Source organism: Leptodactylus fuscus, chromosome 1 (assembly GCF_031893055.1).
Source record: "Leptodactylus fuscus isolate aLepFus1 chromosome 1, aLepFus1.hap2, whole genome shotgun sequence".
In the NCBI taxonomy this organism is placed as follows: domain Eukaryota; kingdom Metazoa; phylum Chordata; class Amphibia; order Anura; family Leptodactylidae; genus Leptodactylus; species Leptodactylus fuscus.
The window spans coordinates 190,403,152-190,429,998 of NC_134265.1; the positions used below are offsets into that span (position 1 = coordinate 190,403,152).

General features: G+C 40.2%; 1 protein-coding gene across 1 annotated transcript in view; it reads right to left on the bottom strand.

Annotated features, from left to right (window-relative positions):
- The window catches only part of TRABD2A (TraB domain containing 2A), a 78,171-nt gene extending 61,816 nt beyond the window's left edge, over nucleotides 1-16,355 (bottom strand). Inside the window, exon 1 of the mRNA XM_075280449.1 lies at nucleotides 16,206-16,355. Coding sequence (XP_075136550.1) covers nucleotides 16,206-16,313 — 108 coding nt within the window. The 5' untranslated portion in view covers nucleotides 16,314-16,355. The remainder of the gene's footprint in view (nucleotides 1-16,205) is intronic.
- Nucleotides 16,356-26,847: the final 10,492 nt, after the last annotated feature.

Sequence of the window (26,847 nt, forward strand, 5' to 3'; positions counted from 1 at the left end):
AATCTTTCTAGCTGCGATACTCTTCCAGTTAGGCCATTTTTGTGCAGTGCAATGATGACTGCACGTGTTTCTTTAGAGATAACCATGGTTAACAGAAGAGAAACAATGATGCCAAGCACCAGCCTCCTTTTAAAGTGTCCAGTGGTGTCATTCTTACTTAATCATGACAGATTGATCTCCAGCCCTGTCCTCATCAACACCCACACCTGTGTTAATGGAGCAATCACTGAAACGATGTTAGCTGGTCCTTTTAAGGCAGGGCTGCAATGATGTTGAAATGTGTTTTGGGGGATAAAGTTCATTTTCTAGGCAAATATTGACTTTGCAAGTAATTGCTGTTAAGCTGATCACTCTTTATAACACTCTGGAGTATATGCAAATTGCCATTAGAAAAACTGAAGCAATAGACTTTGTAAAAATTAATATTTATCATTCTCAAAACTTTTGGCCATGACTGTATGTGTTTCACAGTCATTTTCTACTTTTGTGTCTATTCTAGGGAAAGGAGTGATTTAGAATTTTTAATTTTTTTTTTTTTAAAGTTTCTTCAGTTGCTGCTGGTCATAGACCTCCCCCCCTAAAAAATAAATATATATATATATATTTTTTTTTTGCTGACTCGCGTATAAGCCGAGGGGGACTTTTTCAACACAAAAACTGTGCTGAAAAATTCGGCTTATACTCGAGTATATACGGTATTTACAAGGCAGAAAGAATACCTACCACTGGTGTTGAACAGACTCTACAGACACAGTGGTGTCTTTGGTTTGGGACTTACAACATAACATTTGTACAATAATTCCCAGCATGCACATAACAACCACCATAAGAGAAACATCTTCCATATCCAGGCTGATCCACGTTAAAGTTCAACCAGAAAAATGAGTAAAAACAGGTTTCAGAGTTACAGTGGAAAGTAATTTTATGAAAATATGTAATGTCCATAGCAATAGCTGCAAGGATTAGCAGCGGACACTGGGGGATAGTTGGATCCAAATGTTGTAATCTAGCAGATGTTTCTACCCATGTACAGGTAATTCAGGTAGCCAAACAATGTGAAGGATTAAAAGTGACATTTTAAAGCAGATGCTTTTGGCATTTGTACATCACCAAGGATACACATCAATAAATATATACTGTTTTATATCACCAGGGTCTCATGAGAACATTCAGAGGAGAACAATAGAATACATACTTCTAGTTATGGTTCCTGAAATGAGACAAAATTTGAATTATGGAAAGTTTTTTTTATTTCAGAGCACTGTTAAAGAATGTATAAACTAGAATTCCACAAATACAGTGGTTTCGGGGGTGAATGGGATGAAAAGTAGCAATTGGACCTGAGCTCTGGTGTCTGGGAATGCTCAAGAGGGCTTTGTTATAAATGGGACATGGTAGATGCTGGAGGTTGTTATAGATTTTAACTTGTGGTTTAGGAGCTTCTTTGAAAATATTTACTGGGAGGCGTTATAGCAAAAAGGAACAAAAGGTGAACTGCCTCCTAAGACTCTGTAGGGGGCAGTGGAGGGCGGCCAGGAGAAGAGTATGGACAGGTGAGTACAAATTATTGCTTGCTACTCTGTGTGGGGATGGAGGGAAAAAAAGCATCATATTTTGCGGATGAGTTTTAAAATAGGGTTCATATACTGTGTGGGGGCCATAAGTAGGGGGATCATATGCTGTGTATGGGGGGGGGGGGGGTAAAAAGAAAAGAAGATCATATACTATGTTAGGGCCTTAAAAAGGGATCATATACTGTGTGGAGGCCATAAAAAGGGTCAGATACTGTGTGGGGACCATAAGAAAGTGGTCATATATTGTGGTGGTGGCATAAGAAAAGAGTCATATACTGTATAGGGGTCAAATACTGTGGGTGGCAAAAATAGTGGGTCATATACTGTGTGAGGGCAAAGAAAAGGGTCATACAGCGTGGGGGGTTATATATGGTGTAATTGGACAGAAAAAGGGTTCAAATACCGTGTGATGGGCCAGGAAAAGGTGGTCATATACCATGCGGAAAGCAAAAAAATTGGGGTCATATACTGTGTGTATTTATTTTCTTTATTTTGCTTACTTACATAGCACCATCATATTCCGCAGCGCTTTACAGGCATTGTCAATTACTGTCCCATTTAGGGCTTACAGTACCATGTGGAGGGCCAGAAAAAAAGGGGGTAATATATCGTGCAGGGGCCAAAAAAGAGGGTGTTCTACTATGAGGGGGCAAATAAGGGGATTTTTTAATCTGCCAATGCAGGAGCGTGTCCTAATTAGGAGGGTCCCATCACAAAACCAAAGATAGCCAGGTGAGTATCTTTTTTTTTTTTTTTTTTTTTTTTTTTTTTGGGGGGGGGGGTGCTTTTCTATATTAGTATTATTGTTTATTTATATAGCACCATTAGTTCCATGGTGCTTTACATTTGGGGGTTACATATAATACACAAATTATACAGGTAGATATAATACTTACAATGACCGACTGGCACAGTGGGGTAGAGGGCTCTGCCCGCGAGGGCTTACAATCTATGAGAGTTCGCCACCCAGCAGCAAAGAGTTCACCCCTGCCTACATACTGTGACATTGTGCAATTGGTGCAGCCAGTGTCAGATTATGTAGAAACACTCGCCTTTTATTTGCCCAGTTGTCAATTTATTTATACATTTCTAGGAGGAATAATAATGGAATTACACAATTCAGACTTATGAGAAAAGGATTGTTATTTCAGGGGGAATACAAGGGTTTAGTAAAACAGGTGAGTGAGGAGAAGGGACAGGTCCATATTAAGTGAACATTGATTTATTAAAGATTTCTGTTGCTTTTCAACTGCTGTTATTTAGTAGTATTAACTATGGCCACGACACCCTGGAACAATAGCCAGAAGTAGTAAGTATCACCAACTGTATGCAAACATGTATTTATTTTTATAACACTGGGGTAGATTTATTATAACTAAAGGCCCCAACTGTTGCAAGGAATGAGTGATTTATGAAGAGACTGCATCCCCTTAATAAAGCGGGTCCACGTCCCTGTGCCAGGATTCAGATCTATGCCAGTGAGAAAACTAGAGTGAGTTAAAATGAATATTGGGCCGAGACGTCCCACCCCAGCCTGTTCTGCTGTGTCTATCCCACATTCGCACAGTGCTGCGAGCGAGGGGAAGACCAGGGGTTGCAGAACACATTTCGCATAAGAAAAGTCTTGCAAAAATGTGTACCACAATATCATCCCTCTATACCAGAAGACTAGCACAGAGGATAAATCACACCCATTATGAATAAAAACTAGTACAGAAAGTAAGCAGGCATTGTCCAACCAATCACTGCATATTGTAAAGCAAATTTATTGGGTGATAACAGGTGATGTATCACTACGGAAGCCATTTTATACCCACACAAAACACAGATCCAGATTGAGTAAAGAAAATTTAGTAGACATTCCGGATTAAGCCTTGCATTAAGTTCACAGTGGCTAAGCACAGCAGAGGTCCATTGGCATGCAAACAAACCAATTAAGAAACACAGTAGAACAAGCTAACACTTCCTTCACACACTTTACAAGCCACATGTATGGTGTCTACATAATCCCATTCATATGAAAAGTCAGCTACAGTGTTACTGTAACAAGGATTCTCCCATAAACTCCAAAGCATATGCTGTCTTTCGCCTGATCTATTTGTTCCTGGTGAGATTAGTTGCTGACTTTTAGCTCCCGTTCACAACACATGCACTGCTTGGCCAAGCACAGAATGCATGTGTATAAGGTTGACGGCCAAGCCTTTGTCAGACAGCTTTTATTTCCAATGACTAAAGGCACCTGCCTTACCGCATTATTGGATATACCCTATAGTAAGAGAATCTGGAATTCGACTACACTGCAGTACAAAAAATTGCCTTGAATGACAGAACTTCTTTTTTGTGATCTCACATAATTTATTCCTAATGGCTACAAACGAAAGGGGTAATATACATGAAGTTTTTATACTTCTACCTTCTGCTCAATCCACTCCTGACTTTGCCTCAATAAAACATATCAAAATCTGCGACAAAAAAGTTACTTTTCTGCAACTTGGGGCATTAGCCTCAATATCTTTGTCCATCAAAACAGACATTTGGGGTAAGTTCACACGGAATTTTGGGTTTTGAGACTGTATCCACCTGAAAACCCTGACCAAAAAGACGGCTCCCATTGAAATCAAAGAAGCGAGATGCTCATTCTTCAGGCCGAGTTGTCTCGCGATTCGGCCTGAAGACACACCCTCCTCCAGACTAGGCCCATTCATTGGGCCTAATCTGGAGCAGAGTGTGCAGCTGGATGCCGGTGCAGTGTCTCCGCCTCAGGTTCCGATCCAAAAAACCCTGTGTGAACTTACCCTTATAGTGCCATGTGAATATAGACCAATTGATATTCATGTGTTCTATAATGGCCATGTGACCCATCCTCATAAGAAATAGCCTATAGTAATGTTTTACTTATAAGTAAAGAACCTCAGCATTGCTTGGTGCATCCGAAACGCCATCTGTCAGTGCCCTAAAATGCTAGCAAAGTACTAAGTGCTAATACTATGCAAATGACTTTCTAATTATTGCATCTTTATGTAAGATTATACAAATATGACAGAATGTGTTGTCACTCTTGGCTTTGGCTCAAAAAAACACAGCAAAATCTGCAACAAAAAAAACTGCATTTCCACAATGTGGGGCCTTAGCCTGAACGTCAGTTTTTTCATGACTGAAAAACAGACTGTCAAAAAAGCAGACTTGTGAATAGACACATTGAGTCACATTTATGAATCAATTTTTTTCAGTCTTTTTCTGCCATGCGCTTTATTTATGAACCATTTGTGCCCCTTTTTCAAGATGTTTTGCTGCCCTCATCACTATCTCTTGAGAAAAGGGGGTGTGGCCTAAACATGCTGTATTTATTACTGCCACCATCTTACTGTAACATCTCTGCCTGTTTGGGTCTCTGCGCCACCCTCTGCTCGCATGCTGCGGTGCAGGAGGCGTGTGCAGTTTGGTTCTTTGCTTAAAGATTTTGCTTGCACTGTGTGAACACGGCTCTAGTTCTGTGATTGAATTTTGCATCACACCCATCTTCTGCCCTTGTTGCCTCTGTCCATTAAGTGGTTAATTTTTGCCTTGCCCTGTGATTGACAGCCTGCCTTCCTATCAGGTTCTGGGCGGGTTCTTCCTCCCTATTTAGTCTTGGCTCTCATTCACACCAGTGCTTGCTATTGCATTGTGCGTACTTGCTTTTTGCTGTCACTATTCTTGCTTGCATTCTAATCTTTGACCTCTGGCTTTCCCTACTGACTATTCTTTGGACTCCGATTTGGCACTGCATCGCTCTACTATTTACTGACCCTTGGCTAGCTGACCTCCCTTTGTTGTTGCCATCTTGTCTGCGTTTTGTGTATCACATATACAGGAAGGGACCGTCTTCGAGTTGCTGCCTATTACGTAGGACAGGGCCTGGCAATAGGAAGGGACAGTTGGGGGCTTCAGCTTAGGGCTCACTGTCTCTTGTGTCCCGTCCTAAGGTTTTCTACAGCTACTGGGGAATTGCTGTCCTAGCAATTCCCTAACACAGTACAAAATGGCAATAAAAGTAGCAAATACACTCCAGTACATAAGTGCAGTGTAAAAAAGCCTGTCAGGTCAGACTGCCCCTCGGCTCTAAACTACCTAACATGTGCACAACATTTAACAAGGAGGCGCCTTCATCATAAACAGACACCACAGTAAAACTGGTGTAAAAAAGGCTCACCTGCGAAAAATATGGTTAGAAAAGAGGCAGATGATTAATAACCCCCAGTGAATCCCAATTGAATTGTGCTGTTCCTCGGTTATTCTTCATAGAAATTTACCAGATAGGGCTCTCATTGCAGTGGCTAGACTTACGGTAGTAGAAACGTAACCTATGTTTGATCTAGTGAGCTGAGTGGCACTATATACAGCTGCGAAGGTGACAATGCGCTGAATTAAAATGAAGGTTTTGCAGTTATATTACAGAGATATCGGTGGCATTAGTTTCAGTACCAATATCTCTGCACTGTCAGATTGACCAGCCTCATAGCTCAGCATCATTGCTGGGCAGTGAGGAATGCTTAACTGATGGTATACTTTTTATAGTCTTGTATTGTCAGGGAGGGCATTGCTCACCACCTAGAAAGGACAGAGGGTTGGTCCCTCCAATGGTGCAGTGATATTGATACTAAACTAATGACACCAATATCTCTGCTACCAGGGCAGATACCAGCATAACTGTCAGATTTGTAGAATACATGATGTTAGAGGACAAGTTCCTCTTTAACTATGTCTGGACAACTCATAGACTTTATACATAGAGGAACAGATCAGCACTGCATTTCAGGTTAGGAGGATTAATTCATCCTGTAACTGGGGTTAATATATAAGTTCCAGTTACAGGGGAAATCAGGAAAAATATAGTTATATTAATTTAGTAGTAATAAAATGCCCTCCAATGGTCTATTATGACCTTATGGAGGCAAAATGTATAGAAAAAAAAATTAAATACAAAGACAAAAAAAAAGGTAAAAACAAAGAAATCATGCCACTACCTCACTATGAACCAGGAAAAATGTCCTGGTGCTGAAGTGCTTTTAGAACGGCAAATTTAAAAATTACACAAGAAGCAAGATCCATTAAATATTTTTTTGGGATCCTGTAAAATTATAACCCTAGCTAAAGTGTAAAAAAATTACGCATTTTTTACGTAAACTAGAAAAAAAATATGATTGTCATAGGATCCCATGTGTAAGTATGAAAGGGTGAAGCTTAGCGTTACAGTAAGTCATTAGTAGCTCAAGCAGTGAGAGTGGAGTTATGCCGAATTTGCATGCAACATGAAAGGTGCTGCATATTAAAGAATAATCTCTAACCTTAATTGTGTGAGTTGTATAAGAAAGGTAGAGCTAACAGTGTGAATCTCACTTCATTAAAATGCTAATGGAAACCGCCATAATGGGAACAGGAGATGGAATAAAGGGAGCTAATGAAGCAGTAATGGTTATGTCTAGAGACTTCAGCCTCCTCTGATCATCGGCTGCAGAGGAAGAGGCTCAGGTTCCAGTGAATGAAGTGCTTGGCAGGGAGATGAGAACTGAGTAAAATAAACAGTCCTAGTAAAGAGGAAGGCGCAAGGCAAACAGAACAAGCACACACTCCACATAACTCTATATCACCCACCAGATCCCATTACCATCACTACCCACAGATGATACCAAACAGATACTGGTTTACCCAACTGCTCAGCTGAATGAATGGATGAATGAATGAATGAATGAATGAATGAATGAGAAGACTCCTTAGGGTAAGTTCACATGGGGTCTTATGGATCGGAACTTGAGGCGGAGGCCGCCTCAGGTTCCGATCCAAAAACTGGGTAGCTGCGACTGAAAGCCAGTGCACTGCATCGGCATCCAGCTGTGCACTCCGCTACAGATTAGGCACAATCAATGGGCCTAGTCCGGAGGAGGGTGTGTCTTCAGGCCGAATCGCGAGGCGACTTGGCTTGAACAATGAGCACCTCGCTTCTTTTTTTCTGGGAGCCGTTTCTTCCGACTCCCGGAAAAAAGACCTGAGCGGCTCCCATTGATTTCAATGGGAGCCGTCTATTTGGTCAGGGTTTTGAAGCGGATACGGCCTCAAAACCCTGACCAAAAAACTCATTGCGAACTTACCTTTACACTTATTTGTATAGTTTCTACACAACAAGCGTCCGCCCTCCCCAGAAAAATACTTGTAACTAAAGATCCTCGACAAGTTTTCTTATGGCAGGTTTTTACAAATTCTGTTCCATTAGTTCTTCTTGAACCATTTCAAGTAAGCTGATTTATAACCAATATTGCAAGTCTAATTATAACCATCATCCAGTTTTCCTAGATTTTGTAAATCTAACTTTTTATGTACAAGACTGGGCCTACAAGGTAATTTTGGCCATGAGTTGACTCCTTAGTCTCAAACAGATAAATCACTGCTCAATCTTTTTGTCAACCACTTAACATTGGGGTTGTGCTGCAATCTCATTCACTTGTTTTAGTATAGGTATTCCGGGTGACACAATGATATTTGGTTATACAACAGGAGTTGCGGCCAAAATTGTCTTTTAGCCCCAGCCTTAAGGATAAAGCTAGTCATACACATTAGATTTTAGACTTCTGGAGTGGGAGCTTTTAAACTGTCTGCTGTTGGTTGGTGACACATAAACCTATGACAGTTCGCCCCATACAGCCAACCATCAACTAAAGTTGGTCAGAACCAAGATCTGTTGCATTGGATTTTATCTACCGTCTGGATTTTATCTACCGTCTCTGCCATGATCTGTTGTGTAAGGGCTAGACTGACAGAACTGTGGGAGATTTTTGTATAGTAGGCGTGTTTGTACTACTAACACACCCACAAAGTGCCCTTCACTTCCTGTGTTCAGCACTGTATTAGCATATGATGACTTTCATCTGTTTTTCTAAGTGTCTGTGATAGTCGAACGCTCTTTGAAAGGTTCATTGTTATTCATGTGTTTGGGATAATTGGTCATACAACCAACCAACCACAGTTCATTTCAGACAAACGATGGCAGGCCAAAATCTAATGTGAATGGTCAGCTTTAGGCTTCATGTTCTCTAGCGTGTTGCCATAAGACAACCATATGCTGCTGTACAGGCTTTGTTGGGTGCATTATTTTCAGAACTTTTCTTCCAATAAGAGATCTTCTCAGGTTATTTTAGGATATACAACAAAAAATATTTATTTCCTATCCATAGGTAAGGGGATAAATTGATGAGCGTCGGGGATTTGACCGCTGAACCCTCTACTGATCCCACGGACAGGGATGGTTTAGTCCCATTAAGAATAAAGCAGAGGATGCAGAAAGGGTGCCTCCACCCATCACTTCAATGAGTGTGCCAACTGCTCATTGAAATGATAGCCAATTCCTTTATTTGGAATTGGGGCATGCATTCTGCATCCACCACTACATTCTGAATGGTGGAGGTCCGAGCAGTTGGGCACCTACCAATTACCAATATATCATTTATCCTATGGATAGTGGATAAATTATTTTTGTGGCATAATCCCCTTTAAAGGGATCCTATCAATAAAACTCTTTTTTTTTCTCACTAACACTTAAGAAAGGCTATTCTTCTCATACCTTTCGATCTTCTCTGCGATGCCATTCGCTTGAAATCCCGGTTTTTGTCTGTATGCAAATGAGTTCTCTCGCAGCACTGGGGGCGGGCCCCAGCACTCAAACAGCACTGGGGGCGTCCCCAATGCTGCAAGAGAGCTCTCTCCAGCACCGCTTCCATCTTCTTCAGCAACGGCCTTTTCACGTGTCTTCTTCCAGCGCATGGAGGGTCAAAATTCAACGCATGCGCAAGTCAGCTCTGCCAGTGGGCCTTGGTCAGAGCTGACTTCACATGCGGGCAGCTATTTTTTTGTGGCCGCTTACACAAGCAAGCGCAGGATGCTCCTTTAGTTCTATGGAGTACAGATCGTACTGCGCCTGCTTACGTTAGTGGCCACAAATAAATGGCTACCCGCATGTGAAGTCAGCTCTGCCCGAGGCCCACCAGCAGAGCCGACTTGCGCATGCGCTGAATTTTAACCATCGGAAGAAGACGCATGAAGAGGCCGTTGCTGAAGAAGATGGAGGCAGCGCTGGAGAGAGTTCTCTCTCAGCATTGGGTATGCACCCAGTGCTGTTTGAGCGCTGGGGCCCGCCCCTAGTGCTGCGTGAGAGCTCATTTGCATACCGACGAAAAATGGGATTTCAAGCGAATGGAGGCGCCGAGAAGACATCGAAAGGTAGGAGAATAATAGCCTTTCTAAAGGCTATTCTGATGTGTTAGTGATGATAGGATCCCTTTAAATGAGCACACCTACTGCTAAATTGTGCAATTCTGATAATATGAATAGGAAGATATGTTTATATTAGTGGTAGGCGTTGGAGTTGTCTGGTAGATATTTCTGGTTAATTGTATAGACTTTGTACTTAGTTTTTTCCCCCCTAGACTGTTGCCTACTAAACAATCTTTAAACAGCATCCACATGGCTACATTAACTTCACTGAATGTGAATGGGGTTTGTTCACATGACACATGTATTTTCAGTCTGGCCAAATCCTAATTTTTTGTACCATGTTTTTCTCGTGCAGAAAAGCTAACCATTAAAATGAATTTTCATTACACTAAGGTCTGACTGGTGCACACTGTCACATAATTTTTATCTTCTAAGATTCGGCAAATCGTATGTAGCGGTACTATTTATAGTGAAGTTCCTCCATTACATTTATGGAAATTCCCCTGCTGATTCTCCTTTCTCCATCTGCTGGCCCCTTTACAAGTAGCAAATAAATGGACAATGGGCATATAATATATCTGACATGTAATTAAATGCTTGCCAAAAAACACACTCCCCACCAGTGATCTTCACTAAGGAGATGCCATCTCTATGCCCATAGTATTATACGACAGTATCACCTTTGCAGTATCCCTTTCTAACCACAGTAACTAACAGTATCAATATAGTTACTAGTCATGAATTTTACTAATATAAGGGTATGTTGACATGTAGATGTCCATGGAAAAACCCTAGCACTCAAAGTAATCCAAAACCTAACTTTATGCACTTCAGAGTACCATTATCCAAGCGGTCTTGACAATGGTTATTTTACATGGTTACTAAGAAACAAAAATACCGTATATACTCGAGTATAAGCCGACCCGAATATAAGCCGACCCCCCCAATTTTACCACAAAAAAACTGGGAAAACTTATTGACTCGAGTATAAGCCTAGGGGGGAAATGCAGCAGCTACTGGAAAATTTCAAAAATTAAAATGGTCAGAGTTTTTGGGTGCAGTAGATGCTGGGTGATGGGGAAGGGGAGGGGGTGTTTTGGTTTTGTCTGTCCCTTCCCTTCCTTTTTTTCCCCCACTTGGAATTCAGCCTGGCTGAACATAGGGTATCTGCAGTGCTCCTATTAACCCCTTCCTGATGGAACAGGAGCACTGCAGATACCCTATATTCAGTAGACCGGGCACTTTCAGACACAGGGATACCTAATGTGTATGTGTTTCACAGTCATTTTCTACTTTTCTATGTATTCTAGGGAAAGGAGCGATTTAGAACATTTATTTTTTTTTTGCACTATTTTATGGGAGATTCTATACATTAATATTGTGGCTGGTCATAGACCCACCCCCCTAAAAAAAAAAAAAAAAAAAATTTTTTTTTTTTTTTTTTTGCTGACTCGAGTATAAGCCGAGGGGGGCTTTTTCAGCACAAAAACTGGGCTGAAAAATTCAGCTTATACTCAAGTATATATGGTAATATTTTCTATCAGAAATTGCTATAATTGATTAATTTTCTGTACCCATCCAAATGTTTTCATTCAGGATTATGCAGCCCAATGATTACATTTCTAATGTTAATTTTAAAAGTGGATTAAAATGCTTTGGTGTAGACTGAAATTTTAATGTAATTTCACTTTACTGTAATCTCACTAACACTTCTGGTGCTGTTCATCGAAATAAAGACACATCAAGATCTAAATGATATCAGAAATCTTTCGTCTTCTTTCAAAGAGCTTTCTTTTCTTTGTTTCCTATACAAAAACAAGTAAACTTTGTAGGTTCTTATTGCTTTAATATGCAAAATGCAGCAGTTGTGAATGCACTTATAGGCTAAAGCTCCATGTAGCGAGCTGCAGGAAAAAAGCACTGCGGGAAAAAACGCAGTGGAAACACAACAAAGTTTTTCACACGGAGCTTTTCACAGAAAGTCTGCTGAATTTTCCAAGTCGGACTTTCTGTTTCAGTTACACTGATACGGAAACAGCCAGTATTTCCGTAGATATAATTCACATGCTGGGATTTACAAAGAATTTTTTTCTGCAATGTGTAGATGGGATTAGCCAGCATGTCAATTATACCACAAAATCGCTGGCATTTTCCATATAAGTATAATGGAAGAAGAAAGTCTGCAGAGAAAAACTCTTTCTGTTAAAAAACTCTGCAGAAAAATGCATTGTGATGTGTTTCCACTACGGTCTTTTCCGCAAAGTTTTGGGCTGTGGATTGCTACGTGGGGCCTTAGCCACAAGTGGTGAATTAAGGCTAATTTTTTTTACCTACAGCATAACACATGCCTAGTGTTTTTCTTTAAAAAATGTTAACCTTTTTTGACTTTTAATCTAAAGATAAAAGTGATCCAGCAGCGATATTTGCCTTGCTGGATCATTTTTATCTTTGGATTTGCTGTTTTCGCCAAGCCGAGGGGGCTAGCGTCCATGCAAGGCTGACGATGATCTGGAGCGGAGTGTAACATTTTGGACATATTCTGGAAAGTGGGCTGAGTATAATCAATTTTCCCTTACGCTTTTTCCATTTAAGATTTGCTTTTTTGACTTTTACCCAGTAAGAGAAAAACTTGCATGCAATACTAAAATTACAGTTTACAAATGGCACCAGGATCACACATTTCTTTTCCTAAAACTGATTCCTTAGGAGTATCTACTGACAAAGAGCTGGTCAGAGACTCTCCTGTATCTGTTTGCCCTTACTATTAAAGGGGCTCTATCATTGCCAAAATGTGTTTTGAGATACTGATATGCCTGGTGCCACTAGTTTTTCAAAAGACCCCCCCCCCCCCCCCGTTGTTTTTCTTAAATACTGGGCGTTCCCCAGGGCCAGTGAACACTCCCCTGCATCATACCTCTTTCACTCCCCCTCTGTTGCTTATGCTGAGTTATGCCCTCCTCCTCACTTGTTGTAACCACCTCCATCCTCCATGCAGTCTCGCTCCTGCGCTTTCAAATCCCGTTCTGAGCGCTACTGCACATGCCCAAGCACTATTTTCTTGTAGCTCACTATAGTATTCAGCATACTGAGCAGTCATTGAATCAGTGCTTAAAATACAGAATTTCAAGTGGATTTCCAAATTCTGATATTGCCTATAAATGGGTTGTCCACGTTTAAAAAAAAATTGCATAGACTGTGTCTGATGTTGTAGCTCAGCTTCACTGCTGTGCAATGTCACATGCAATCTATGGGCAGCCATGTTTTTCCATTATTGGGCAAGTACTTTACAGGGGTTATCTGTGGAGTAATAAAGCTTACTGATGCACTTCCTGCACTGGTTAAGCTTTATTATTAATGGGCAACCCCGTCCCCTGGAGCCCCATTCTTTACTTTTGCAGAGGGCTGAAGGGTGAAACTGTAATTCTGGTCGTTGTCTCCCCTGCAGCTGTTTCGACTCTGGGTCACATGATTAACTCCATTCTACTGAATGGAGCTGCAGGCTGAATCTGTGGGAGTCGGTGACATCACAGATTTGAAAAGGCTGCAGTGGAAACTGCGGAACCAGAGTTTTGGCATCCCCCACAGCCCTCCGCAAAAGTAAAGAATGGGGCTGTGGGGACTGGGGTTTACATTAGTAATAAAGCTTAATCTGTACAAAGAATAGACTGGTAAGCTTTAAGGCTCCCCGGATACCCCCTTTAAGAATAAACAGCACTGAAGCAAACAGCCATACACAATTTTTGTAGGTACTAAGTTAACTTCAATAAAGGGGCTCTACTTTACTCTGTCAATAAAGTTTAATGAAGATGGCACAGACCATTACGGTATATAACATCCAATCAGACCACTGCTTTCATTTTCCCACCTGCTTTGGAAGGCTGAGTCTGATTTGTCTCTATGGGCGATACTACAATTGTCACTACAACAGTTTTATATATATCCGGTGTATATCCACATCAGATAACGGAGAGATGTGTGATATATTTGGGCATCTCCTTATCTTTCTTCAATAAACTTTATTGGCATAGTGTTGTAGAATCCAATTAGCATAGCTAAAATAGCTATATAGCACAAGGCAAAGTACAAGTGGGAAAAAAATAGTGGGGAAAATTTATGAAAGTGATTTAAAATAAAAAAAACTCTTATTTACCTATGGCAGCCAAACACAGTACAATATAAATGTTATAGTAGTAAAATAGAATAAGAAACGAAAGCTGGTGCATTGTGATTTGTTGCTGTGGCAGCTAAAACGCCAAATATTTCAGTAGTACCTATGGGCTATATGAGTCTGAAGTTACTGCCATTAGGGCACACTATCTATACCCTGTTAGGGTGCCCCATATCTCTATGCCATATTACGCAGACATGTGTAGGTGAGCGAATAGCAGATCTGCTCACCCAGGGGGTGACTAGAGGTTGTTTCCTTTAGGCTACCACCTCTATTTGATTGGTAAACTTCCAACACAGCCATACACAGCTCAATCCATATTGGCCTTTACAGTCATTCAAAAAAGGGCACACATGTTCAGTGACACTGGAGGAAGAATAAGGGAGTTTTATGGGAAGATCATTTATGAACTAGCAATTATTAAATATAAATTTTAATCATATCCTATATCTTTCCAGGCATTGCCACTCTACCACAGGTAGGTTAAAATGATGTAACTTTCTCCTGAAGGATTTTTCAAGGATTTAATTTGGTTGAAATAATCTATTGTAATCAACTATAGATTAAAGTATATTACCACCCTTGACCCCCCTCCCTTTTACTGATGCTATCTTCTGACATGTTTGAACATATACAATGTCCAATATATACTTTTAGACTATGGTACACGTTGTATTGTGAATTTCAAGAAGTGGCAATTGCTAATTCTGGATGGTTTCCCACACAATGCCTTGGGCTACCCCAACTGGAAATACCACCTTAGTATCACATGGAAGTTTCTGTGTCAGAATCTCGTGACCAGTGTGAGATACAGCTGAACTGTTTTATACTTTATTTCCATTCATGGAATATTTATCCTGCAGTTATTCCTTCAGATAGAGTGCAATTTATAGTTTAGGGAGTTTTGTGTATAGGTTGCTGAAGGGGTAGGGTATGAAGCTGTAAGAAATGCTCTTTCAATAGTATATTACCATGTGTGGTTGGTGATCAACTCAACTGTCATAAAACTATTTTTTTTAACCAAATTCATTTGCTAGAGTAAACACAAAAACAAAATAGTAAGGAACTTAGGTTGTAAGGAAGTAAATAAGGAATATGTTAGGTTGCCCTGGTCATGTAACTTGTCTATCTATCCTTTCATTGTGGAAGGTTATATCCATAATACCAGTAACAATCTAACTATAAATAATCATCCGTAATGATGAGTAATCATGAGGTCTATGGTACTAAATAAGCATTGACATAGAGAATTATTAACCATTACTTATATTCAGATTATTTATCTTCATTAGCCGTGATAGGAAATAACTGGGCTACATAACTGTTTGGATTGTTCTATTGTATTGCTATTGTAATAAGTAGGCTGCCATAAAACACATAAAAAGCAGTGCATCAGTGTAAATGAACTACCAATTCCTTCAGTCAACTCTGTGAATAAGCATATATTGGTATATATACAATTCTCCATATTTGAGTTCAAGTTCACCTGTACCTCTTTTTAATATACTAGTCACAAGATCACTGGTAAATAAATATTTCACAGATGTGCTATTCCTGTTCATCCTACACGGTGCTCAGTAAGAACATGATCTAGAAATCAGGAATACTTTAAAACCTGTGGAGTATCCAGTTGTCAGTGACATCCCACTGAAAATCTCTAGCCATATGCTCACATGTCAGTCTACTGGACAAAATTATTAGGTAGTTATTACGGGGTTAAACACTGTTAAAAATATGTATATTTTAGCAATGAAAAAAGTTAAGACTGTGAGGATGCATCCATCATACCATAAGCAAGCTAGCGTCATGATGAGCATTAAGTAAAAATATTGATAGCTATAGCATAGATAGATATTACATATTGTATATATATATATATATATATATATATATATATATATATTAAGATAAGATAATACCTTAATAGCCCCACCATGGGGAAATTCAGCAGCATAGATCATACATACAAAAATCTCAGAATAGAAAAGCTAAAAGAAGATGGTAGGAGTCATAACAAAAACAATCAACAAAAATAACAACAAAATTCATTAACATAATAAACAAACTACACATTTTTCCCAATGTTTCCTATATACAAATATGTTTTCCCAAATAACACATGCAATAACATATGTAGCCCCCCCCCTACAAACAGAGTAGTACAGTGACTAGGTTTCCTGCCTCCCCCTCCCCTTTAGTGCTGAGCAGTTTTCACTTACTTTCTTGTTGAGCTTGCAGCTGGTAGAATCCCTGGAACTCTTCTGGTTTGCTTTTACCAGTGCCAGCAAAACTGCTTGTAAAAATACATTCCAGATGATTACCATCATAGCTGTAGTGCCCCAAAATGCCAGAGGATAAATGCAAGCTTTTTAACAGATGTCTCCAACAGCGAATGACAATGTGGGCAATAAATATATAGGTGGGGGTAGAAAATCCAACATCATCCAGTCTTCAAAGTAGACATAAACTGTATGAATGAGGCTGTGAGAGCACTACCTGCCACTTGTGCCATGCTGGTTTATTTACCGCCTCTAGACAGGTTTGTTTATTCTGCAATGATTGTAATAATCTGATCAAACGTCACTCACTGCCATCCTGCACTGATATTGGAGAAGTGTGGGGAAAGACATTCACTAGCCCAGTGTGAAATAGAAAGTTGTGGGAGGTGCACAACACTCCCAGTCCTCCCCTCTGTTGCATTTGCTTCCATACAATTGTCCCCTCACCAGGAGTACTTCTCCTCCCCCCCCTTAAATCTCTAACCCCATGCCTGTAATCTGCTGAGACTTTCCTGTATGCCTGTGCAAGATGTGCAAGATATACCTTGGAATCTTTTAGCCACTCTGCAATATATACTGTATATTGGTGTCTCACCAGTAGCTACAGGTAAAAGGATCAGGCACCATACTGTTAAGTACAGTGAAATAGCTGCATAGCTTAAGGGCTTTCTACTGCTGTCAAATATCCCAGTCATTGCAGAAGTCATGTAGGAAGATTATGAATCCCTGTCAACTAGGCCACATACTCTTGTCTTATATTGCAATATTACAGCAACAATTTCAACTTTTATATGATTGAATTAATATATTCATTAATATAAAAATATTCACAAATGCAACTGTCCTCTGTTACTATGTTCCAGTATCACCAGTGACAAGACAATAGACATCTATGAAACAGAATATCATATCCATATGCATATTGTATATTTGCCATTCATCACTTCCTTTCTAAATGGTTATGCTAAATAGGGTCTACAGTAAATCCAGACTTAAAAGGGTCTACAATTAAAATAAAACAAAAAAACCCTCTGTATTTATGTCTTGTGCTTATTAATCTATTTTGTTTGTTCGGCCCTTTGATCCATTTTGCAGTCCTGTTTAGTGATACAATAGGTTTTTTCATTATGCTAAGAGGTGATGAAAACTAATGATGGTCAAAGATGGGATTAGTAAGGCTTTCAGCAGAGATGGTTGAGCGCATTATCCAGTCATGGTCACACTTCATAAACTGGTCTAGAAGGATGAGAAATCATTCAGGGATCCGCTGTCATCCGTATGACTGACATCGCAGACAGAGTCATATGGCATTTGCATTTTCTAAAGCTCCTTATATAGTGAGCTCATGAAATGTGTTATGATATTCTTAAAGATAAGGTAGTAGATTTACCAAAATCTTATCTCTGCATAAAATGACAACAGGCCGAACTCAAAGAAAATGTACTACAATATATGTAATGATCTTTCTAAAATGTCACCAATGATCAAACAATAGCAATACCATCTCAAAGAAGGATATAAAAGAGTCCAGTGGTAAGGAGGTTTTCTAGGATTTACATACTGATGTTACATCCTTAGGATAGATCATCAATATCAGGGGTCCTTTTGACATTCCCCTCCTGTTACTGCACAGTGGCCATAGTTGTGCTATTTCCAGCACTGCCACAGAACATTCACTCAGATGATCTATCAATGCTGGAAGATCAATGCTACATCCTTACTGATCTGATATTAACAAACATAAGTCTTCAATACAATATTCCTAGAAAACCCAAGGACTTGCCCTTGAAATACATTTGTGGCCTACCCACAGAATATCTCTACCCTAGCTCTAACACCCCCCCCCCCAGACTGTCATCCAGCTCTTTCCCTTACCTTGTCCTAAAATCCAGCCTCCCTGAGGTATGCAGTTTCTATAACTCTTAGATATGAATGAAACTTATAAGAACAATGTAGAACAGTGAGCTACGTTATTTCTGCAGCTCCCATTCACTTCTATGGGAGTTACAGGGGCTTAGAGACGTGTCAGTGAGGACAGGGTGAGGGAAAGCCATGAGACGGAGACTTGGGTGGTTCATTTATAAGCTACATGTGAGTCCCAGAGTTGAATATGCCATAAATGTCTTTCATGGGCAAACTGCTTTATAGTTTAACAACAATAAAATGCCATAATAGTTAAAAGGATTGTCTCACCATGACAACCCAATTTCAGCCTGAAGTTGGACCAAAGATGAATTCATTGAGGCAGGTCCTGTAACCCCAGTGTTCAGCTGTTATCACACTTGTGTACACTGGACACTAAAGGGTGAAGTAGCATTACAAGCCATTTATTCTAATACATGTCTAACCATGTAATAGGTGGATGGATAGGGTCTGCCGGGACCACTCTCTATAGGTGCCTTTCCACTGTGGCTTATAGACAAAGGTCCTGAGTGGGAGCTTCTGTATATCACGTCCACATATCCTAATAGGCCATATGAAAACTGTTGTCTTTATGAGACAACACATTTTAATTCAGCCCTGAAAATTGTATTTTTATTCAGGTTTTTTTTTTCAACATGAGTTACCAACTTGAGATTACCACTTTCCTCTGTGGGGACATAGAGAATGGACAGGGCGACAGATGCTGATTGTATCATGTACTGATGACTAGCCTGCCATCATTACAATGCTGCAAACCAGTGAACAGGTAAGTTCTTCTTACACGTTTCATGCAGGAATATGCACTACATGTAAAATTGCTGAAGATAATTAGCATTAATGGAATTTACATAATAATATGATCATAAATGTTTTCTCATTTTCTCTTTAGAAGACAAGTAAAATATTTATAGGATCCTAATGGTAATTATTATGTTAATACAACTGTGATAAAAAAACAAACAACTTTGTACTGTAAGTTTTTATTTTAAATCATATTATGTAGTCAGATTTCCTCAGACTTAGTTTTTGGAGGTTGATTTATGCACTTCCCAGACACGGATGGGTTACCCTGTCATTTCAGACAGAATAAAGTAGGACCTGAACGCATCAGATTGGTGCCCCAGGAGTTCTGACCTTCCATGGCCTCCCCGCAGATTTAATCTCTTGTAAATACATACTTACACCACTAGGGACAGGCAAGGCAGTCCCAGGCCTCAGGCTCTTATATTCTGTCTCTAGTTATGGCAATAGGTTATTTATTATTCAGTATTGTTTGCTTGAGGCGTAATATATATGTGTATATAGGTGTTCAGCTTGTGCTGGTTTCTTGATTCCAGATGGACTACAAATGGAAAATTATAGCTAGAAAGGCAGGAAGTTTATTGAAAATTGATGTTCATGAAAAGTGCTGGTAAGATAAATCATAGTTGTCTACACTAAACTAGATTTAGTAGCAATTTGATCATTTTCATAAGTTTACACTGTTATCTCTTAGGGAGCCTTCACACGGAGTTTATGCTCACTCATTATGAACATAAACTCGTTCAAAGTGAGCGGCGTAAAAAACAGATCCCATTGACTTGAATGGGTGTAGGTATACGCGCTATCTCCATTAAAATCAATGGGAGGCTTTTTTACCTATTGCTTTCAATGTGATACGCGCGTACACCCTAAAACACCTCTATAGTGGCCCTGACATGGCATGTCCAAACATTATTATGTTACTCTTTAGCTCACCCCACAGTGTAATCTACGCCTCCAGTACGCTCACAGTATGAAGTTTCTATCCTGGTGCCTGTACAGTATAAACTCACCCTCCTGGTACACCCTCAGCATAATCTCCCCCTCCAGCTGCCCCCACAGTATAAAGTTGCTGGTGACCCCATAGTATACTGCATATTGTCCACTCCTGGTGCCAACAGTATAATGGATCAAACAAAGGAGAACAAAAACAAAACATACCTTTCCTGTTACCTTGCTGTTCTCTCCTGTCTCTAAGCAAGTGCTTCAGGGAACAGCAAACACAATAAGGCTGAGTTCACACAGAGTTTTTGGTCAGGAATTTTGTCAGGAATCTACCTCAAAATCAGCCTCCTAAAAAAATCCTCCCAATGGTAAATAAATGGCGCTAAATAATAAATAAAGCAGGGAATGCTTCATTATTGTACTCAACTGCGCCAGAGGACAGGGACAACACCTGCAATCCAGAATAGTTGGAAGGAATGCATAATGACAGGCTAATACAGCTGTCATTTAAAGGGGATCTCCTAGATATCCAACTCTATAATAATGCCTGGTTGTTTGCTTATGTACAAAGTGCTTGGTAATATTTATATACTTCTTGAACCCACTCCTATGGAAACAACAGGGGTCCAGGGTCTCTATCCTGCATAGAGATGGGCGAATTGATTTGTTCCGAGCACCAAGATGCTCAACTTGCCCATGTGATCTCCAGGTGAGGGGAGTGAGTATAAATGTTTTTAACTTTTTACACCTCCCCTGGGCCTCCACACCTAGTATACTCAGGGGTCTGAAGAGCCCCAAGAGTATAATAATTTTACTTCTGGTTATGGCACCAGAGACACCCAAATCCGAAACTAGCCAAATGTTGAAGGCTCATACATCTCTAATAAATAGAAAGATGGCTGTGCATGTGCACTTCTCACCATTTACCTCAGGAGGTGTCCTGAAAACCACCAAAAATACTTACATGGCTATTTTTATAACTATGAAATGAATAAAGAAAACCATGCGTGTGTGGCCACCTCTCCATTCTCAGTGTCCAAAGCTTGGAGGACTCCCATTCCCGATACAAGGAAGGAGAGGAGGGGCTTGCATCTATAAGACTTTTATAGCACCTTAATAGGAGATGAGGGGGAGGGGGGGAACCACTTTAACCATGGTTTTCTGTATAAATAATTTCAATAATTTGTATTAATTCTAAACATATGAAAACGTACAGTAATAGTAATGAAATACAATTGAATGTATGAAAATAGAATTGTTGACATAACAGTGCATAACAATACTTTGGCTCTATTTACCAAAAGAGGAGAGAAATCATCGACGTACTATACTGTTAATAGAATATAGAGGAAAAAAAGAGGAAAAGGAAAACAATAAGAGCAATAATTGGAAAAACACTATAATGTATATTTAGCCATTGTTTTCTAATTTCATACAACCCCTTATATGCCTCAGTGTTACACCCACTAATATTGTTCAGTTCATACACTCACCGGCCACTTTATTAGGTACACCTGTCCAACTGCTCGTTAACACTTAATTTCTAATCAGCCAATCACATGGCGGCAACTCAGTGCATTTAGGCATGTAGACATGGTCAAGACAATCTCCTGCAGTTCAAACCGAGCATCAGTATGGGGAAGAAAGGTGATTTGAGTGCCTTTGAACGTGGCATGGTTGTTGGTGCCAGAAGGGCTGGTCTGAGTATTTCAGAAACTGCTGATCTACTGGGATTTTCACGCACAACCATCTCTAGGGTTTACAGAGAATGGTCCGAAAAAGAAAAAACATCCAATGAGCGGCAGTTCTGTGGGCGGAAATGCGTTGTTGATGCCAGAGGTCAGAGGAGAATGGCCAGACTGGTTCGAGCTGATAGAAAGGCAACAGTGACTCAAATAGCCACCCGTTACAACCAAGGTAGCCAGAAGAGCATCTCTGAACGCACAGTACGTCGAACTTTGAGGCAGATGGGCTACAGCAGCAAAAGACCACACCGGGTGCCACTCCTTTCAGCTAAGAACAGGAAACTGAGGCTACAATTTGCACAAGCTCATCGAAATTGGACAATTGAAGATTGGAAAAACGTTGCCTGGTCTGATGAGTCTCGATTTCTGCTGCGACATTCGGATGGTAGGGTCAGAATTTGACGTCAACAACATGAAAGCATGGATCCATCCTGCCTTGTATCAACGGTTCAGGCTGGTGGTGGTGGTGTCATGGTGTGGGGAATATTTTCTTGGCACTCTTTGGGCCCCTTGGTACCAATTGAGCATTGTTGCAACGCCAAAGCCTACCTGAGTATTGTTGCTGACCATGTCCATCCCTTTATGACCACAATGTACCCAACATCTGATGGCTACTTTCAGCAGGATAATGCGCCATGTCATAAAGCTGGAATCATCTCAGACTGGTTTCTTGAAGATGACAATGAGTTCACTGTACTCCAATGGCCTCCACAGTCACCAGATCTCAATCCAATAGAGCATCTTTGGGATGTGGTGGAACAGGAGATTCGCATCATGGATGTGCAGCCGACAAATCTGCGGCAACTGTGTGATGCCATCATGTCAATATGGACCAAAATCTCTGAGGAATGCTTCCAGCACCTTGTTGAATCTATGCCACGAAGAATTGAGGCAGTTCTGAAGGCAAAAGGGGGTCCAACCCGTTACTAGCATGGTGTACCTAATAAAGTGGCCGGTGAGTGTATAAGTTTCTGGGGTATATCCTGCACAGTACACCATCCTTACACAAGTGCAATAAACTACACTATGTTTACAGACTAGTTATACTCACACTCTTCACTTAAGCCCTTACACTTGTAAAATTAGGAAAATGTGAATTCTAAGAGGAAGGAAATAAGTTGCGGTGTGTAAATCCTTGTAAGTAGATGATTTAATTAAATTATTTCCTCTTTGCAATGGTTTCTCCATTTAACTTTACAAAAGGTAATGATTGTCTTATAATGAACCTGTTAAGGATGTGTTAAAAAGGCCATCTACTTAGTCTAAAGCAAACTGATCATCTATTAGCACATACATTTGTTGCCACTCGTTCTACTTGAGATATTTGCACAGCAATTGAACAGATCATGGGGAGCTCTATTGACTATACTAGTTCATGCTGTGCAATATGATGTCAGTGTTATATCCTACTATTCTGCTACACAGTATTTATTCAGTTTCTGGAAGGTCGTAATGAGAAGTCAAGCAAGGGGACTCACTTATAAACAGTACCTGGTACACAACAACTATAAGGATATGTCCAAATTAATTGAAATGGCTTATTTAGCAGTAGCAGGATAATGCCTATTAACTGCATAGGTGATAAATGCTAGATTGGTAGGGGTCCATCCACTGGGTCTTCCAGCATACATGTGTTCCCCACAGGCTGTAACACCATGGCTAGAAGAAGTTGAATGAAACAGTGATTAAGGTGTGAATTGCTGCTCTTTTCAAAGCCTGTATAATTGATGAAGATGGCCAAGCACTGTACCAAGCTAGTTTAATTATGTCTGTCAGAGCCCCACTAAGGTAGCAGTTGTCACCTATGCAGTGAATAAGTAATTACTTGATAATGCAGGAATGCAACTTTAAGGAAATACTGACATTAGGCTCACACCTTCTTGTACTTGGGTGATATGGAGGCAACACCAGCTTCAGGCAGAATCAGGGGAGCAGCACACGACTGTGTTCCACCCGTGAAACTTCGTCCGTGTGGTAGTCAGATTTACCGATGAATTTCATGCTGGGAATGGGACTCCTAGCATCCTAGTTATCTGTGATGTTAGGAATCACTGCCTCCCTGCGACATACTGTCCTGTACTGTAATTGATACGTGATAGTATGTCGGGGGGAGGCAGGGACTCCTAACATCATAGGTAACTATATTGCTAGGAGTCCCACTCTCAGTGTGAAGTTCAAGACGGTAAATCTGATTATCACATGGACCAGGTTTCACTGATGAAAAACAGTTGTGTGCTGCTCCCCTTATTCACCTAACCTGATAATTATATGTATCCTTTATTAGTGAAGCACCTATATCATTTATATTGTTGAATATATATGCTTCTTATTATAAGGTTTGGATTTCTTCACATCTGTGCTATGGCTTCTGGAAGCCATAATGCAGCACCAAATCCTATGCATCATTGATCAAAATGACTCCTTTGTCTTATCCTTCAATCCACTAGAGTCCTGTTGAGATTTCCATCATTTTTACGGCAAAAATAGTAACATTTGCTCTACAATTCCTGCCGTCAAAATTGAGGGAAGCCTTATTTGACCACATAAGAGTTTGTGGACTGAATCAAGGCATCACAGCAGTTTATGCTGGCCCACAACTGAAATTGGGTACTGCTGACTTGCAAGGGTAAGTTCACACAGGTTTTTTTGGTCAGGATTTTGAGGCCGTATCCGCCTCAAAATCCTGACCATAAAGACAGCTCCCATTGAAATCAATGGGAGCCAGTCAGTTCTTTTTTTCCAGGAGCCATTTGTTCCAGCTCCCGGAAAAAGAAGCGAGATGCTCATTCTTTCAGGTGGATTCACTTCGCAACATCTGCCTGAAGACACTCCCTCCCGACTAGGCCCATTCATTTGGGCCTAATCTGGAGTGGAGTGCGCGACTGGATACCGTGGATACCGCTGCACTGCACAGGATGCACTGCACCGGCATCCAGTCAAAGCTACCCATATTTTGGTCCAGAACCTGAGGTGGCCTCCGCCTCAGGTTCTGGACCAAAAAACCCCATGTGAACTTACCCTAAGGGTTTTTTTGAGTCGCAATATGACTTTAGGATCAGACTATATGGTATGGGTCTTGTAGTTTCACCAATGCTGATTTATGAACAACAGAATAAGTGATCAACTTTTATCTTGCCTATATTCTGTTTCAGCTATTGCAACGTCACTTCAAAAAATAAGGTGACCAGTACTGATAGTAATTTGAAGAGGAGGTGAAAAGATTTTTGATAGAACTTGTCAAATGGTTGGGTTAACCAGCTTATTTCTAATGTCTAAGACCAAATCTATTTAAGGGGCTCTATCAGCAAAATTATGCTGTATGAGTGTAACATCTCTGCCTGTTCGGGTCACTGCGCCACCTTCTGCTCGCATGCGGTGGTGCAGGAGGCGTGTGCAGTTTAGTTCCTTGCTTAGAGTTTTTGGTTGCACTGTGTGAACACGGCTCTAGTTCTTCAATTGAATTTGCACCACACCCGTCTTCTGCCCTTGAATGCCTCTGTCCAAGAAGTAGTTAAATTTGGTCTTGCCCTGTGATTGACAGCCTGCCTTCATGTCAGGTCCAGGGCGGGTTCATCCTCCCCTATTTAGTCTTGGCTCACATTCACATTGGTGCCTGTTATTGCCTCGTGCTTGCTGGCTTTCTCTTGCTGTTTTATTACTTGTATTCTGAATCTTGACCTCTGGCTTTCCCTATTGACTATTCTTTGGATTTCGATTTTGACACTGTATTGCTCTACTGTTACTGGACCCTTGGCTAGCTGACCTCCCTTTGTTGTTGTTGTTTGTCTTGTCTGCGTTTTGTATTTCACGTATATAGGAAGGGATCATCTCCAAGTTGCCACCTATTACCTAGGATAGGGCTTGGCAAGAGGAAGGCACAGTAGGGGGCTTCAGCTTAGGGCTCACTGTCTCTTGTGCAGGGTTTCCAGCAGCTACTGGGGAATTGTCATCAAAGCAATTTCCTAACAATGAGCCCCCCATATGCAGGCACCACTAATCTTATTTTACACCCCCCCCCCCCCGTTTTAAAATAATACCCTAAAAACGATTATTCAAATGATACTTACCGTGTCTAAAATCTTCTTATTTGTGGATACATGTTCAGAAGCATACTATTACTACTAATATGCAGGTTCATTTGATGGGAAATACAGCTGCGGATAATTTTTTTTTTTTATTCAAAGATTTTCATAGACTTTTTAATTTTTAACAACAAACATTAAAGATTCATTATAGTACAATACATATGGATAAGTGCACATCTCATAGAATAGAATAGGTACCATAGGCTATATAATACACATCAGGATAATGCTTAGCTACTGCAAATTCAAACATATAAGCAGTTAAGTCATTCCCATAAGCATCAGTAATGTATTGTGCAACTTCCAATTAGAATTAGACGTACTTAGACCAGGGGAGGAAGGCGGGTAGAAGAAGACAACAACAAGGGAAGGGGAATGGGAGGGAGGGTGAAGGGGATATAGGGAAAGGAAGGTGGGGATGGGAAAGGGGAAATTAGTACAAGACGGTGAGGAAGTAGGAGGAAGATAACTGCGGATAAATTTACACACCAGCTACTATGTTTTAGAAATGTCAAGTTCCCTACTGATTCCACTACTGGTCGATTTCCTTTCTGGAGGATTTTTGTGAAATGACATCTTCGGTAATGTAGCTTATTGACCAAGTTTTCCCTGATATTTTAACAACCATCAGTTTGTGAATGTGCAATCCTTGCGCATAAATATGATAGTGTCTGCTCCATAAATCCACTAATAATTAAAGGGCTTGGCCACTTCCAGAGCTATATTGAGAGACAACCCGATTATTAATTAATATATACCGTAACACCTCAAATCTATGAGAACATGAAATGTCCTCTTTGAAGTAGATTGCTCATATATATCAAACACATTTGTTTATTTAAGTAATTAATTAATTAAATAAATAATAAACAGTAAAAAAAAAAAAAAAGTGTATAAAAATTGGATGAACATGTCAAGCACCCAAGTGTGAAACTAATGGGTGTAATCTGCAACAAAGGGAATCTTTACATAACTATAGTATATGGAGAAGAGAATATATGAATACACCTCCTAAAATCTATATAAAGGTGAATACATAGACTCAAATACCATGTGTGCATAATCCCATATATGATGTAAAAA